Here is a 16,786-nt window from a genome sequence, read left to right on the forward strand (position 1 = left end):
TCTCAAAAAGATCTTTATCTTTAATATTGAAAATGGAAAATTCTGAAATAAAACTGTATTTTTATCAAACTAAGTTTGCAATATTTGATATTGACATCAGCAAGTTTTCATGCTAAAGTTTTTTTGGTGAGGTTTTGTTAATTTAGCACTGAGGTAAGATACCAACACTTACCTCGTCTGTTTGTATCTTTCTTACTCTGCTTCTGCTCCCCCCTTCCCCTCCCTATAGGCTTGTATGGGCAGTGTGTCCAGGGGCGCAGGCGGGGCATGTCCCCCGGGTGCAAATAAAAGGGAAGGTGGGGGGTGCCAGGGCAGCCCCGTCCGTGACGGCGCCGTGCTGACTCTCAGAGGGGGCGGCGGCGCCACTGAAACCAGTCGCCGCCACCCCCTTCTGCACCATAGGCGATGAATTGCCGGGTACGTTCCGTGCCCGGTCATTCAGCGTCTTTTAACGAATCAAGCGGCACGATTACTTCTTTGCGCCACTTGCGTCGTTGAAAGACGCTGATTGACAGGGCAAGTCATAGTGCCCTGACAATCAGCGCTTTTCATAGACGAAAGCGGCGCAATGACGTCATTGAGCCGCTTGCGTCTATGAAAGGCGCTGATTGGCAGGGCAGAATGACTTCCCCTGTCAATCAGCGCTTTTCAACGATGCAAGTGGCGCGATGACGTCATTGCATCGCTTGCGTCTTTCAACCCCAGTAGACCTGCTCAGAAGATTGCAGGTCTGCATTGCCACCGGATGGCGCGGGGACGGGATTAAGGTGAGTATGTAAAGTTTTTTGTTTTTTTTCTTCCTAATAAAAATGTGAGTGACATTATCTACAGGGGGGAACTCTATAAACAGGGGTTGGCTCTATCTACAGGGGGGGCTATATACAGGGGTGGGCTATATGTGGAACACTATAGGGGGAGCTATATGTGAGGCACTATATACAGGGGGCTATATACAGGGGTGGGCTAAATGTGGAGCACTATAGGGGGAGCTATATGTGAGGCACTATATACAGGGGGGCTATATACAGGGGTAGGCTATATGTGGAAAACTATAGGGAGAGCTACTACAGTACTACACAGGGATGGGCTATATGTGGAACACTATTTATAGGGGGAGAAATATACAGGGCACTATCTACAGGGGTGGGCTATATGTTGGACACAATATACAGGGGTGGGATCTATGGGGGGCACTATCTACAGTGGGCACGGTGTGTGTGTGTGGGACCCAATGTATGGTGCTATTATAATTAGAGGTGCAGTGTATGGTGCTATTATATTTAGGGGCACAGTGAATGGCACCATGAGAACTTTATCTTTTTTTATCGGTGCAGAAATGTTTGAAAAGTGAGAAGCTGAAGACATCTGAGTTGCAAACTGCAGAAATGGGCAGTGGCCGGGATAAGTCGTCAGAGGTCTGGACCGGATGGAGAAGAAAAGAGAAAAATAACAACAGTCACCTGTGAGTCACTTAATGTAAATGTTTATTCTGTCTCTAATCAGCACTGTAGTCACTGTATGATCTACAGCAAGATGATGGGTGGTTTGATTATGATATGATTTTGTTTTTTGTGAAACAGCATCTCCCAGCATATCCTTACCATTGTTCGGGTCATGCTGGGAGCTGTATACAATTTAGTGCAAACCTATATGGCAGGGGTTGCACTAAATTGAGCTGTATTTGTGCTGGTGTTGTATTTATGTACTGAGCTTAGTTCTGGTGCTGTATATATGTATTGAGCTTGGTACTGATCTTGGTTCTGGCACTGTATATATGTATTGAGCTTGGTTCTGGCACTGTACATATGTACTGAGCTTGGTTCTGGCATTGTATATATATATATGTACTGATCTTGGTTCTGATGCTGTATATATGCACTTAGCTTGCTTCTGGTGCTGTATATATGTACTGAGCTTTGTTCTGGCACTGTATATATGTACTGAGTTTGGTTCTGATGCTGTATATATGTACTGAGCTTTGTTCTGGTGCTGTATATATGTAATGAGATTGGTTCTGGTGCTGTATATATGTAATGAACTTGGTTCTGGTTCTGTATATATGTAATGAACTGGGTTCCAGTGTTGTTATATGTAATGTGCTTGGTTCTGATGCTGTATATATGTAACAAGCTTGGTTCTGGTGTTGTATATAGAACTAAATTGCTTGTAAAATGTACAAATGGCTTTATGCTGGAGTTACATATAAAAAATGTGGAAAAAAGGGACACCTCATTGATTGGTAGAGAAAACAAACATGGAGAGGGGGAAGGAGATGTCGGGAAAGAGGTTGGGGTGGGGGTGCAAACTGAATCTTTTCCGCGGGTGCTGGAGAACCTAGCTACGCCTCTGAGTGTGTCTGTCTCTCCACTCTCTGCTGCTGATCCCTCCCCCTGCACCCCCTCCCCTCTTCATAGACTTGTGTGGGCGGCATGTCTGTGTCTCCTCCTTCAGCTTCTGCTCCCTCCTCCTGCTCCCCTACCCTCCCCATAGACTTCAATGGGCATCCTGTAAAGAGTCACACCCCCACTTCCTGCAGTCCTCCTCGTCTGCTCTGTAACTAAGGTCGGATATTGCTTGATAACAGGGGGTGGACAGAAGATTACAGGAAGGGAATCACCTAGTAGTGGCAGTAACTTCACACAGAATTTGCATGGATAAAACAACTACATTTTAAAAGTAAGTCAATTACAAAGTTGATATATATCAGGTATACTATTAGATTAGCATTAGTGAAAAGTTAGTGTCCATTAATACTAGGTCTATGCAGGGGATTTAAAGCTCTCTATCAGAAAAACAAGATCTGATCACTAGAAAGCTATATCAAGAAATAGATCAGCACAGTATTTTTAATCCATTTAGATTTAAAGAACACAATTGTATTCAAGGGTATACAACTATTTTTTTGTTTGTTTTTTTACAAAATGGTTTTATGACATCAAGAAAACCTACAATACAATTCTATCTTATGAGCTGTACAATAGCTTGACTTGATTGACATTACCTGGCAATCAATGAGCTGAGCTTCCATGTCCATTGGTTCTTCAAATGCACGTAAAACATTGTTTAAAGTAGCTCTGGCACCCAGCAGCCAGTGATCCAGCTCATCAGCTTCAGTGCTGTATCTCTGCAGAGCCTGTTCATGACGCTGTTCTTCTAGCTGTTCGTTCAATTTTTCCTAAAGATGTAAAAAGTTGTATATATAACTAGGTCATTTTTGGTAACATTACTGGAAATCTGTTTCCTCTGGTAGGAAGAACCTGATCTTAACCCAGTACACTGCAAATACAAATTTATAATAAACGGACCTCTTTACCTTGAAATTCTGAAGAGCACTTCCATGCACAGGACAACACATAACACTATACGGTAATATTATAGTGGAAAAACAACACTAGAAAAATAAGCTAATAAATCTGTATGCATATGTTCTTCACTTACTATATTTTACATTACCTCTAGTAGCTGGCGCTTTCCTAAAGCTTTCATTCTAATGGTGGCCATCCTCTCTGCCAACACAGTCAGTGTGGATTGCAGAGCTAACTGATCCGCAGCCTCAGAATCCAAAGATTCTGAATCTAGTTCATCTGCAAAAGATGCTTGTAACTTGCTGATTTCTTCTTGCAACATTAAGATCTCATCCATGAGAGTCTAAAGAAAAGAACGTTAAAACTGTGTTCAATTTGATAGACTAAAGTCTTTGCTACCAACTATCTACAAAAGAACAAATACTGTAACTTTCGTTACAAACCATAAGAAATATATTAAACATCAAATGAGAATTTGACACACCTGGTGCTCGGCCATCTGACTTTCAGGGGTTTTTCTGGGTTCTAGACTTTCATTCAGCTTGACTTCAACGGCTTCCATTTTGGTGGAAATAGACTGGAGAGAATCTTGGTACCTTTGTTGTCGTTCAAGAGCTTCATATAGACTACGCTGCTTTTCACTAATCTGATAATGAAGCAAAGTCATACAGAACTTATGTCATTACAAAGCAAGTAAAAGAAGTAGCTAATAAACCTAAAAAGAAATAAATTCAGAATATACATTTATTAATGTTTGTGCTTTGCTTGATTAGAAAAAGATGCTGCAGAAATAATACTGAAATACAAAGGTCAGGACTGCAAAAGTGCTTAGGTTAAAAAATAACTGTACTGTACTTTGCCATGTTCTTGATTTACCCTATTTTTCGGACTATAAGAAGCAGTTTTTAGCAAGAATAAATCTTGCTAAAAAGTCCCCGCGTCTTATAGTTGGCAGTCAAGGGACCCAGAAGCGCCGATCCCCCTGACCGCTTCTTACTTAACCCCTTCCCGACGTATGATGTGCCGGCACATCATGGAGCGTAGAGGGGATGATGTTTGGAGCCGGCTCACGCGCTGAGCCCACTCCGTACACTGCAGGTGTCCGCTGTGTTTTACAGCTGACCTGCTGCTCTAACGGCCAGGGATGGCGCTGTTCCTGGCCGATTAACTAGTTAAATAGCGACCACAGCATTTATAGGGTTCTTCCCATAAATGTCAGACAGATGCGGGTCCCACCTCTGGGACCCGCACCTATCTCTAGAACGGGGCCCCCTAAACCCCGTTCTAGCTTACGCGTTCCGCTGTCTCCCGGCCACTTCCTTGTTATGTGGTCGGGAGTTACGGAAACAGCCGAGTGCTCGCTGAGCTACGCTGTTTTTGTAACTCCCATAGAAGTGAATGGGAGTTACTTTAACAGCGTAGAACTGCGAGCTACGCTGTGTCCGGAACTCGGTAGTTCCGAAAACCGCATAAATGGTCGAGTTATGGAAACAGTGCAACTCGCTGAGCTACACTGTTTCCGGAATTCCCATAGAACTGAATAGTAGTTACGGAAACAGGGTAGCATGCTACGCTGCTTCTGTAACTGCCATTCACTACTATGGGAGTTACGGAAACGGCGCAGCTCATCGAGTTACGCTGTTTCCGTAACTCGTCCATGTATTGCCGTGTATTGTACCAGCGATCTAATGATCGCTGGTTCAAGTCCCCAAGGGGAACTAATAAAATGTGTAAAAAAAAAAAGTCCGATTTTTAGGAGTGTAAAAAAATATTAAAAGTTAAAAAAAAAAACCTTTTCCCATTTTTCCCCAAGCACAATGTAAAAAATTAAAAAAAAGGAATGAAATAAAAAGTGACAAAAAAATTGTATGTACCAAAAAATGGCTCTCAGAATGTGGTGAAACAGAACAAATAATTTTTTTTAACATAGTTTTTGCCTTGTAAAAGTAGTAAAATATGACATTTTTTTCCTATTTTCTGTTGTCTAAAACCTGGGTGCGTCTTATAATCCAAAAAATACGGTATGTATAATTTTTGTTGCGTTTCAACATTTTAATTTGCATTGAAAATATACTAAAATTGTACTTGAATATTTTGCTAAACTGTCCATCAGGTAACAACAATGACGGTATGGATTCTGGTATGGTAAACGTTTAAACGGGTTATCTGGGAAGTGACATTTTTTTTATTAGGGACTGCAAATTAAATAAATAAACCAAAAAAGCAATACTTACCTATTGCTCGGGCAGCACTCCTGGTGGTTGTTTACATGCACATACATAGCATATAACTGCTGCAGCCAATCAGTGGGCTCAGTGGGGCTCTGTGGTGACGAATGGTATTTCTGGCATAGTGCCAGAAATACAACATATGGCCGCCGAACCCTCTGATTGGCTGTAAACCTCAGCGCTGGATCGTGGGGCAAGGATAGGTAAGTATTTCTATTTTACTTTATTTCAATTGCTGCCCCTACTAAACAAAATTCACTTCCCGGATAACCCCTTTAAATATTGTATTTCTGAAAATAATCCAATCGTGTAGAGTAAACATCAATGAGCCATTATGTTATATAATCTAAACTTCATATACAGTGAAAACCTACCACATTCTTCAAGGTCTCCCAAGAGCGCTGAAGATCGTCCAGTTTGGCATTAGCAGCTATCTCTATCCCTGGCTCGTACATTTCTTGAGGTGAAGCAGTATTGGGTTGGTTCTTGGCTGCGTCCGTCTGTAACTGTTCAGCAGATAAGGCCTGGTAATAAGCAATGTCCTAAGAGCATGAAGCACAACATAGCACTTTCAACAGATCACATACAAGCATGCACGCTAGTTCCTGAAGCTACAGCGTTTTAATAGCAGCACTGTATTATTTTTACTTTTTATTATATTGTATAATTTTACTTATTTTAATTTTCCACAACGTTGCTGTATCCTTGTTTTGGTGACCCTAGTATTGTAACTACTACAGGGTGGGCAATTTATATGGATACACCTAAATAAAATGGGAATGGTTGGTGATATTAACTTCCTGATTGTGGCACATTAGTATATGGGAGGGGGGAAACTTTTCAAGCTGGGTGTTGACTATGGCGGCCATTTTGAAGTCGGCCATTTTGTATCCAACGTTAGTTTTTTCAATGGGAAGAGGGTCATGTGACACATCAAACTTATCGAGAATTTCACAAAAAAAACAATGGTGTGCTTGGTTTTAACTTTACTTTATTCTTTCATGAGTTATTTACAAGCTTCTCTTTGTTTACAGCCATTGACATGTCGCAGAGGTTAACACGTGAGGAGCGGATAGAAATTGTGTTGATGTCTGGTGAACGCAGTACCCGGGTCATTGCAGCAGATTTCAATGCAAGACACCCTACGAGACCACCCATCTCCCATGCTACAGTTTGCAAACTGCTTGCCAAGTTTCGTGAAACTGGTTCAGTGTTGGATTTGCCCAAATGTGGACGCATGAAATCTGTCACTAATGAAGAAATATCAGTGGCTGTCCTAGCTTCATTCAACAAGAGCCCACAGCGTAGCACTCGCCGCATGTCACTGGAGAGTGGCATCAGTCGAACATCCCTTCGGCGGATATTAGCTACTCACAAATGGCACCCTTACAAACTCCAGCTGCTGCAGCATCTCAACGAGGATGACCCAGATCGGCACACTGAATTTGCAGAATGGGCAAAACAAAAATTGGAACAGGACCCTCAGTTTACACAGAACATTTTGTTCAGTGATGAGGCAAACTTTTATGTGAATGGTGAAGTTAACAAACAAAACCACCGCTATTGGTCTGACACTAACCCACATTGGATAGATCCCTCCAAGACTGTTCGAACACAAAAATTGATGGTATGGTGTGGTATATGGGGTACAAAGATAGTGGGGCCATTCTTCATCAATGGAAACCTCAAGGCCACGGGATATCTGAAATTGCTACATGATGATGTGTTTCCCTCTTTATGCACTGAAGCTGGAACGTTCCCTGAGTTTTTCCAGCAAGATGGTGCACCACCACATTATGGGTGTCAGGTCCGAGCATTCCTAGATGAACAGTTTCCTGGAAAGTGGATTGGTCGTCGTGGGCCAGTTGAATGGCCCCCTAGGTCTCCCGATCTGACCCCCTTAGACTTTTATCTTTGGGGTCATCTGAAGGCAATTGTCTATGCTGTGAAGATACGAGATGTGCAGCAACTGAAACTACGGATACTGGAAGCCTGTGCTAGCATTTCTTCTGCGGTGTTGCTATCAGTGTGTGAAGAGTAGGAGAAGAGGGTTGCATTGACAATCCAACACAATGGGCAGCACTTTGAACACATTTTATAAGTGGTCAGAAACTTGTAAATAACTAATGAAAGAATAAAGTAACGTTAACGTTTTCTTGTGAAATTCTCGATAAGTTTGATGTGTCACATGACCCTCTTCCCATTGAAAAAACTAAAGTTGGATACAAAATGTCCGACTTCAAAATGGCCGCCATGGTCAACACCCAGCTTGAAAAGTTTCCCCCCTCCCATATACTAATGTGCCACAAACAGGAAGTTAATATCACCAACCATTCCCATTTTATTTAGGTGTATCCATATAAATGGCCCACCCTGTATAATGGAAGTGATTTTTATATAAGCAGGGTAGTTGAAATCTCCATGGATTTCTTAAAGCCTGTCACAACAGCCTGTGCATGCGGTGCCAAGGGATAGATAGCGGTCACGGATGCCATAAGGCTGCCTCCTCACATCCTGAAACATGTGTGGCACATTTGCTGTCTGCATTTTCAGGTCTTATTTTTTCCAAAGAAAAAAATAGAATAAACAGGAAACGTAGCTATTAAAAAAAATTGGTAGACTATTTCCCTTTTAATCTGATCCTGGTTTAGAGGTTTAAAAAAAAAAAAAAAGATGTGAATAGTATTCACCCAGTACTACAACTATTGGCGTGTGACCTTAACCTAAACCTGTATTCAGTCTTTATTCTGCTGAAGGTAATTTGATTTCTAATCTGCTGCCCTGCTATATTGTAAAGATTGGTAACATTCATCAGACATTGACACATTTTTAAATCGTTCCCAAAAAAATGTTGGTGAAAATTCAATGCCTAAAATGTTTAATGTAGATTTAAAGTATTAGATTTTTTTTTTTTTTTATGAATAAATACCCCCAAGCCAGTGACATTGTACATGGCACAGTAACAACGGGGGACCAAAAATAACAAAGAATGTCTTATAAGGGCAGAATATTAATAAACATGGCACAAAAAATAGTTATAAGTCCGCTATATGAATGATGGGAACACCCACCCGGTCACTTTCGGCAGTTATTGACGTCTGGATGCTGTGTATCTGCATACACAGTAGCCCGGTAATCACTGTGCTGTTTTGGCTAATAGGAGAGTGGACTGGGCCCATTACTATGCTGCCGTTACATAGGGCAGCTTATTCTGATGACAGATATGCTTTAAGTATGATAAACTACCTTCCTAATGCAAATAAGGCTCTGTTCACATGATGTTTGAAGTCTATGTTCGGCATATACGTTAAAATAACTTATAACAAAAACCTAACATTGGGAGGACCTAAAATATAGCGCTAGACTCAAAGGGCTGTACATCATATTTAGCCAGGGCCATGTCCAGGGGTAGTCACACACATATGACTTTTTTTTTTTACATAGATTGTATTTGTTTTTTCCACATACTGTATTCTATTTAGCTAAAAAACAGGTTGGACTAAGGCCTCATGCACACGACAGTAGTGATTTTACGGGCCGCAAAACCAAAGATACGTTGCGTACAACCAGACCACAAAAAACCTTTGTTGTACATCTGTGTGTAATCAGGATACACAGATCCAACCAAAAAATTATTTCACCAGTAGTGTGAACCCGCAAATCCGGACCGTAAAATGACTTGCCCGTGAAAACCCTGGTCGTGTGCATGGGTCTACAATATATCTGCAAAAATGTGGAAAAACAGCGGACGCAAATGCAGGTATATGTATATAAACACATATACCACAACTTTTGGATATGGGAAAGATACCAAAGGAGAAAACAGAGTGGCTCTTGTGCAATGCTGTCAGTGGACAGAAGCACTCATGCCTGACCAATATCTTAGGGAAGGCAGATGCGCTATATGAATTTCCCTTCTCTTAGGTCACATGTGGATCCTTGGCCACTAGTTGGGCATCATTTCAATGTCAGGGTTATTTCATGTAGCCAACTACTGTTCATATGCCGTGTAGCAATGGCTTCCAATCTGGTGCTACCAAGCCGTCCGTGTATTAGATAGACAGCCATTCAACTGAAAGGCTGCCATAGAATACTACATGGCTGCAGGGGCAATGTCTGGCCAAACATCGCTTTCCCTGGAAAAACCAGTTGCCGAGAGCCAGACTGGAGGCCATATAGACACTCAATGGAGCCCTATGCACACCCAATGGAGCCCCATGCACACATTTAGTGTGTATGTTGGAAGCTTCCCGACGTACACGTTAAGCATGAACAAAAAGCCTAATGGGAACAGGGACTAAAATAAAAGGTATCGAGACATAAACGAGCCAAACGTTTGGCAAATGTCTGACCCATACACATATGGCATACGTAAAAGTATACGTCTGGATACATTCCAGATGTATGCATCAAACATAGTTGTCAAACGTACTGTAAAAAGAGCCTTGGATGCAGTACGCATATGCTACAAAGCACAAACCTCATCCCAACATGGATTTGACTTGACCAAACTTTATGCAGAAAAACACCAACAATCATTTAAAATTAAGTTTGGAACCAGTTTTCATTATGTCCAATGTCTAGACTAATTCATTTAGGTCCTGTTCACACAGAGTTTTTTCAAAAACGTTTTTTAATGCGGAAACCGCGCCAGAAAACGTCCGAAAACTCCTCTTATTGATTTCAATGGGAGGCGGAGGCATTTTTTTTCCCCGCAAGAAGTAAAACCGGCTCGCGATAAAAAGAAGCAACATGCCCCATCTTTGGGCGTTTACGTCTCTGACCTCCCATTGACATGGGAGTCAGAGAAAGTGTTTTTCGCAGCGTTTTTTCCCATGGCACTCAAATGGCTTGCAGGCAGATAAAAATATGCCTAAAAATTCCAGACGGAATTTTGAGGCAGAACCTTCTGCCTGCAAAAAAACTCAGTGTGAACAGTGCCTTAAAGGAACTTTACTTTGTTGACAGTGCCAACAATGTACATTTACATTATAGTCTAACTTTAATCACAAACAACATTAAACTTGCATCGAGCATTTTCATAAAAAAAACACAAAAAAACAATAAATATAAGTCCTTTCTAATATAAGTTGTCCTCTTAAAGGCTATGTATACCTTTAAAAGCTATTTAAAAAAAACAAAAAAATGGCAGTCAGTGTGTTTTGTGCAACTTTATAATTAGTTTTTAATTAAAAATGATTTTTACTTTTTTAGATACTGCTGCTTTGCATTCTGTATGCCGTGGGACTGATGGGTTCAGTGCCTCTGACACGCAGGATCCACCTGTTATCCATCACATCTAAGTTATGACTTAAATCCTATTCAGGTTTTAGCACACAATACAGTTGATCTGTATACAGAATACAGAGCAGCTGTATCTCAAAAAGTAAAAATTATTTTTAATAAAAACGAATTATAAAGTTGCACAAAACACACTGATTGACCTTTTTATTTAAAAAAAAACAAAACGCTTTCAAAGGTTTACATAGGCTTTAAGTTGTTCTATTTAACAGTTCCTAAAGCAAGCCATAAACTTTAGATTTCGTCTGACAGATATCTTTCTCAACTCCCCTATAGAGCATGCATGGATTCTAAAGTTCTCTTAAAGTGTTGAATCATAACTACAACCTCTTTTTTATGCTGAAGCCGACCCAGTTATCCACAGACCCAGATTCAGAAACCATCGGCAATCAGCTCTTATTACCATGGAAGCTTCCGCTGGCCATACAGTTCCCCAGTAATACATGTCTGCCGACTATCTGTTCTTGCTAATAGAAAGGGGGCTGTAAAAGGACATATGGACAGGGGTTATCGTAATGAGACAACCACCTTAAACAAGGGACTCTAAAGTAAACCCATTAAAACTATCAAGTCTGTACAAGCAGAACATATAAGTAAACATCGCTTATTAACAAAATACATCATGTATAATGTATAGTAGATGCAATCATCAATGTTGACAATAGTAGAAATATAGTATGTGCAACAAGTAATTTTACATTATGCATCCACTGGAGTTCTGGTCAGGATTGGCGATCAATGTTTGATCGGTGGGGGTCTGACCAAACATGAGGTGAGGCTGCTGTATCAGGCGGCACCACCTAGCTTAAAAGGGGGGGGGGGGGTGGCATTTTGTACACTGCCTTCCAATTGTGCACTTGTGTCTTGATCCCAGCGAGTCAAGGACAGGCTAGGTGGGGGGGGGGGCAAGGCAGGTGCGATCGCAGAGGATGTCGCGGGCCGTCACTGAGGGTGGGGAGGTAGGGGGTCGCCGGGGGCAGGGCAAGGCAGCACTCATTTAGCAGTTGTGCAGCACATGTCAGAAGTTTTGGTCGGTGGGCGTCCGGGCACTGAGACCCCCACTGATCGCTAAAACAAAGTGGCTGAAGTGCTCGGGTGAGCGTTGTGCAGCTTTGTTTCTGATCGGCTTTCCTCCGAAAGCCCAGCAGTTGGTGTATGGGCTCATAGACCTTCTGCTGAGCCCGTACAGCTTTCCGAGAAAAGTCGATCAGAAATTCGAGGACTTCTGACGCTTTGTTTTAGCGATCAGTGGGGGTCTCAGTGCTCGGACCCCCACCAGCCAAAACTTCTGACATGTCCCTATGACATGTCAGAAGTTTTTTAAAGTTGTCACACTTCAAAGGAAAGGTGGCATAATTTTTATTAGGCGTCCCTGCATTAGTTCTATCTGGCACACAGGACCTCCCAGATGTGCCAGAATTATTAATATCTATTAATATTTCTGGCACATTTTTAGGTCCTGTGCGCCACAATAGAAATTAGAGTTCATTGACCTCTAGTTCTATTGCGGCACAGAGGAGAAGAAAGAAGACTGATGTAGGTGAGTATAAGTTTTTTTTAATTTTTATATTGCTAATTTTTATTTTGCAGGTTCCGCTAGGCTGTTTGGACTACATCGAAGACTCGGTGAACTACTTTTAAGATTTACGCTTTATTTTTATTTAAAAAAAATGGTGAAAGAGGGTTGTGTGGAGGAGTTTTTATTTCAATAAAAAAAAATCTTATGCATTTTTTTAATACTTTATTACCACCTTAGTAATGGCAGTTGTCTGTTTGATTACGTCCATTACTAAGGCAGGGCTTAGCCTTAGCCAGTAAAAAGACTAGTACTAACACCCCATTATTACCCTGGTACCCACCACCACCAGGGGTATCGGGATGAGCTGGGTACGATCCAGTACCTGACCATCACTACTGACGGTCGGGCACTGGGGCGGCCACAGGCTGGCATTATCAGGTCAGGAAGGGACAAAAACTGTCCCTTCCCACCCTGGTAATGTTAGGTTGTGGCTCTGCTTTATTGTATCTGGCTGGTTATGAAAAATGCGGGGGACGCCACATCATTTTTAAAGAAATATATATAATTGAAAAAAACGATGTGGGGTCCCCCCATTTTTCCTAACCAGCTAGATACAATAAAGCAGCTGCAGCCTAGCATTACCATGGGGGGTTTACGGTTCTTGTCCCTTCCCAACCTAATGATACCAGTCTGCGGCCGCCCCGGTGCCCGACCATCAAATTCAGATGGTCGGGTACTGGATCGTACCCGTCTCTTCCCTGTACCCCTGGTGGCAAAGGGGACCGGGGTAATAATGGGGGGATAATGCTAGCTTTTTTACCGGCCAACACTAAGCCCAAGCTTTAGTACTTGAATGCTGTCAATCAGACAGCGGCCATTACTAAGGTTTTAATAAAGTAATAAAATATTTTTTATTGAAATAAAAGCTCCCTCATGCAACCATTTCACCATTTTATTGTTTTTAAAAGTGTAGATCATCAAAGTAGTCCACGAATTTACGACTTAGTCTAAACGGCACAGCGGAACCCACCCCCAATTTTTTTTTGACATAGTTTAAATTTTTTTGTTTCAATTTATAAGTGAATGATCCAATAGAGGTTGGCTATTTGGATTTCTTATGATTTTTTTGTGGATAGAGGGTGCCATTTCAATTTTCGCCTCAGGCAGCAGAAAAGCTAGAATCTGCCTGGGTTTGACTTCTGAGAGCTCAGAGAATGATGTAACTACGTTAAATATAGGGAAAATATTGGAAATCCTGCTAAAAAAACAAAAACAAAACAGCCCTGTCGATTTATATTTGAATTATTCCAAAAACTAATGTGAGTAAATGCGGCAATATGTATAAATTTGGTAATTGCTATTTATGCAGTTCTCTGACATATTTCTTGGATCTGATGAGACAATCTTGTAAAAAGAAGTGTAGGGAAAATCTTCATCTGTATGTAATCTCAATTAGAAGAGTGAGGCTTTCTCTTAGACAGGACAACAAGGATCTGTCTGCAGCCATTTAAACACTAATCGGTTTAACTGAAGGCCACTGGTTTAATCTATTTCCTGTGACAGCGTCTTCTGCCAGGAATAATTAAATTTTATTGTGATGTCTCTTAAGGCCCTATTACACGGGCCAATGATCGGGTGAACGATCATTGCCCTATGTAAACAGGGCAGCGATCAGCCGATGAACAAGCAAACAGTCGTTGGTTGGCTGATCGCATCTTTATTGATGGCAAATGGTCGCTAGTTGGCAGCACATCTCCCTGTGTAAGGGTCCTTTTACACATACAAATTTGCAGATGTAAATGAAGCCTTAATTGGCAGACCTATAACACTTAAAAGGCAAGTACATAGAGTATGCAGAATGGTTTCACACAGCCGGATTTGAGAGTCTGTGTTATGGCTGTAACACCTGACAACCCGCAGTTCTTCGAAACGGAACTTAAATCCCCATATGATCGGATAGAAAATAATTTTCTGAATGGAAATTCTAATAAATATAAAGCAATGTGCAAACCTGGCATTTAAATTGACAAGAGATCTGTGAAGATGGCTGATTGTTCAGGTTATGAAGTAGCTATACCTCATGAAACAGCTAATATGTGACCATACAGAACACAAAAATACAAGAAAAATAACAAGACAAAACAAATCTCCCAGTCAAGTGCAGCCCATGATTTTCTGGATCACAAAGAAACACAACTTGGTTTAGCTAATAGACATTCCCTTTTGCATGAATTAGTTGATTTGCAATATTATAAGACAATATGCAAAAGAAATCTAATTTAGAGACCAAGGGGCATGTTGTCAATTTATCAATGTGTCAACCTAAATCTGCCCCAAGGTCTCTAAATGCCATTGCTCAATGTGCAAATATAAGGCCTCATGCACACAAGCGTATTAGCACTCTGTACTACCTTGAAGTTGTATGGAGCCATGATACAGCAACCATAGACTTCCATGGGCCCTCATGTACCTCCGTCTGCGTCCGATTTCATACTGGGAAAACAGTATTTCTCTGTCTACAGAAAAAAGTTGTGGCATGTTCCATCGGATATTACAGAGCTATTCTCCCCTAGAATATGTGCATGAGGCCTAAGGGCACCTTCACACGGTACGTGTTGTAGTGGTACATACATGGAAGTTACATAGTTGTTATTTTTAGACATCCCATTTATACTATACATTGGGAATTCACATCATATTTATGGCATGTTGAGGTTTGTTTTTCAAACCACAGTATGTTTTATACTTTTCAGTTTTGTGGCATTTATGCTGCATTTTTCTCTTCAATGCAGGAAAAATATGGCTTAAAAAAATGCATTAATACTGCAATCATAATACCGGAGCACAGAACCACAATCATAGATGTATAGGAACATTTCCTTCTTAAAAAAATCACAGCAAAACTATGTTCAAAACTGAATGTATGCATGGTGCAGCAACCATAGCACTACTAAAACGGCAGATCTGAGTAGTTCTCTAATATTATCTATTTTAATAATATTCTTAGGAAACAGGATATTTGTATGTGCAAAAAAATCAGTTCCTTTGGCGACAGCTTAAGGAAGATGCAAAATACATGACATAAAATGCAATGAACCATGATGCTTCCACACAAGGCTCCAGAAAATCTAGCGCTGCACTTGCTGGCGTCAGGTAAATACTGCTGAGTGATACCTGGTTGACAGAAGCATCTGTATTAGCCACAGGTGAAGGAGACCGACAGGCTGGTGGAGAGGAGATCTCACTGTTGGTACCCTCCTCCCCTGATTCCTCAGTGACAGGAGACAGAAGAGTGTGGCAGCGACCAGCGGTCATCTGTCACAGGAGAACATCGGAAGAACCCCAGAGGACAGCAAGCAGATCAGAGAGAAGTCAGAGATTTGACACAAAATCACAAACAAAACATGACATGTAAGTACATAGAGGTATATACAGGTGAGCGATCCGTTACTTGCAGGACTGGTAATATTATCTGTGGGCATGATATTAAAGCCACATACAGATGCAGCAGGGCAGAATTTGTCAGTAAATTGCCTCTTTTGGGCACCACTCTGAGTTAACATGCAACCTGACAAACTCATCTCTGCTCATCTGTATCATTAAAGGGATTTTCAAAGTAGAGACAATTATGGTATATATATATATATATATATATATATATATATATATATATATATAAAAAAAAGCATGAATGTCAGATTGGTAGGGGTCTCCATCTCCAGGGCCCTTACCAATCCTGAAAACAGGAGTCCCTATTCCCCGATGAAGAAGTGTGTGGTCAGTCTCTATAAAGGTCTATGAGAGATACAGAAACAGGCCAAGTGAATGCCCTATTGATATAGCATAAATGTCTCTACTAATAAAACCCCTTAAATCTAGGAACAGACATGTATAACTTGTAATATACAGAAATAGAGATCCATTTTTGAATAGATAAGCTATCATGCAAGTTATCAGTCAAGATAAGGATTGCTACATCTGTACATAAAATAGACGACCAAAGAGTCTATATACCTTACATAATAGTGCAAAATTGTAGCTTATACTTTTAGTTTCCCTTAAAAAGGAGTACGTACATGATCACAGACATTCAAGAACTGAGCCCTCCATCCATTACCTTTGACATCTATTTGATCTTTATGTTATTCTGTACTGTCAAAGTATCTTAAACTATGTAGTAATTGGTAAAAAAAAATTGAATTTACTAAAAAATGAGATAGAATGTAGACGTCAGGGAAAAGCTTATGTACTTTGCTTAGCCAAGTGCACGGTATAATGGAAGTGTATGGCACATGATCTAAAAGAACGTCATGCACCACCGCTATAGGCCCTGCACTAGGCATGTATATACAATTTGTCCATAGTGCTCCTTTAATATACCTAATAAAGTGAATAATGTACTTTACTAATTCTCCAAGCATCACATTGGTGCT

The 16,786-nt window shown here is 40.9% G+C and overlaps 1 protein-coding gene across 8 annotated transcripts in view; it reads right to left on the reverse strand.

Moving 5' to 3' along the window:
- SYNE1 (spectrin repeat containing nuclear envelope protein 1) overlaps positions 1 to 16,786 on the reverse strand; it is a 498,487-nt gene that overhangs the window by 129,239 nt on the left and 352,462 nt on the right. For 3 of the 8 annotated variants that reach the window (XM_075862881.1, XM_075862877.1, XM_075862880.1), the window contains 5 exons: positions 15,528 to 15,668; positions 5,908 to 6,075; positions 3,790 to 3,951; positions 3,454 to 3,648; positions 3,002 to 3,175 (listed from right to left, as the gene is read on the reverse strand). In XM_075862881.1, coding sequence (XP_075718996.1) covers positions 3,002 to 3,175; positions 3,454 to 3,648; positions 3,790 to 3,951; positions 5,908 to 6,075; positions 15,528 to 15,668 — 840 coding nt within the window. The remainder of the gene's footprint in view (positions 1 to 3,001; positions 3,176 to 3,453; positions 3,649 to 3,789; positions 3,952 to 5,907; positions 6,076 to 15,527; positions 15,669 to 16,786) is intronic. The other 5 variants (XM_075862875.1, XM_075862874.1, XM_075862879.1 and 2 more) reach the window with 5 other exon arrangements.

Source organism: Rhinoderma darwinii, chromosome 4, assembly GCF_050947455.1.
Source record: "Rhinoderma darwinii isolate aRhiDar2 chromosome 4, aRhiDar2.hap1, whole genome shotgun sequence".
Taxonomy (NCBI): domain Eukaryota; kingdom Metazoa; phylum Chordata; class Amphibia; order Anura; family Rhinodermatidae; genus Rhinoderma; species Rhinoderma darwinii.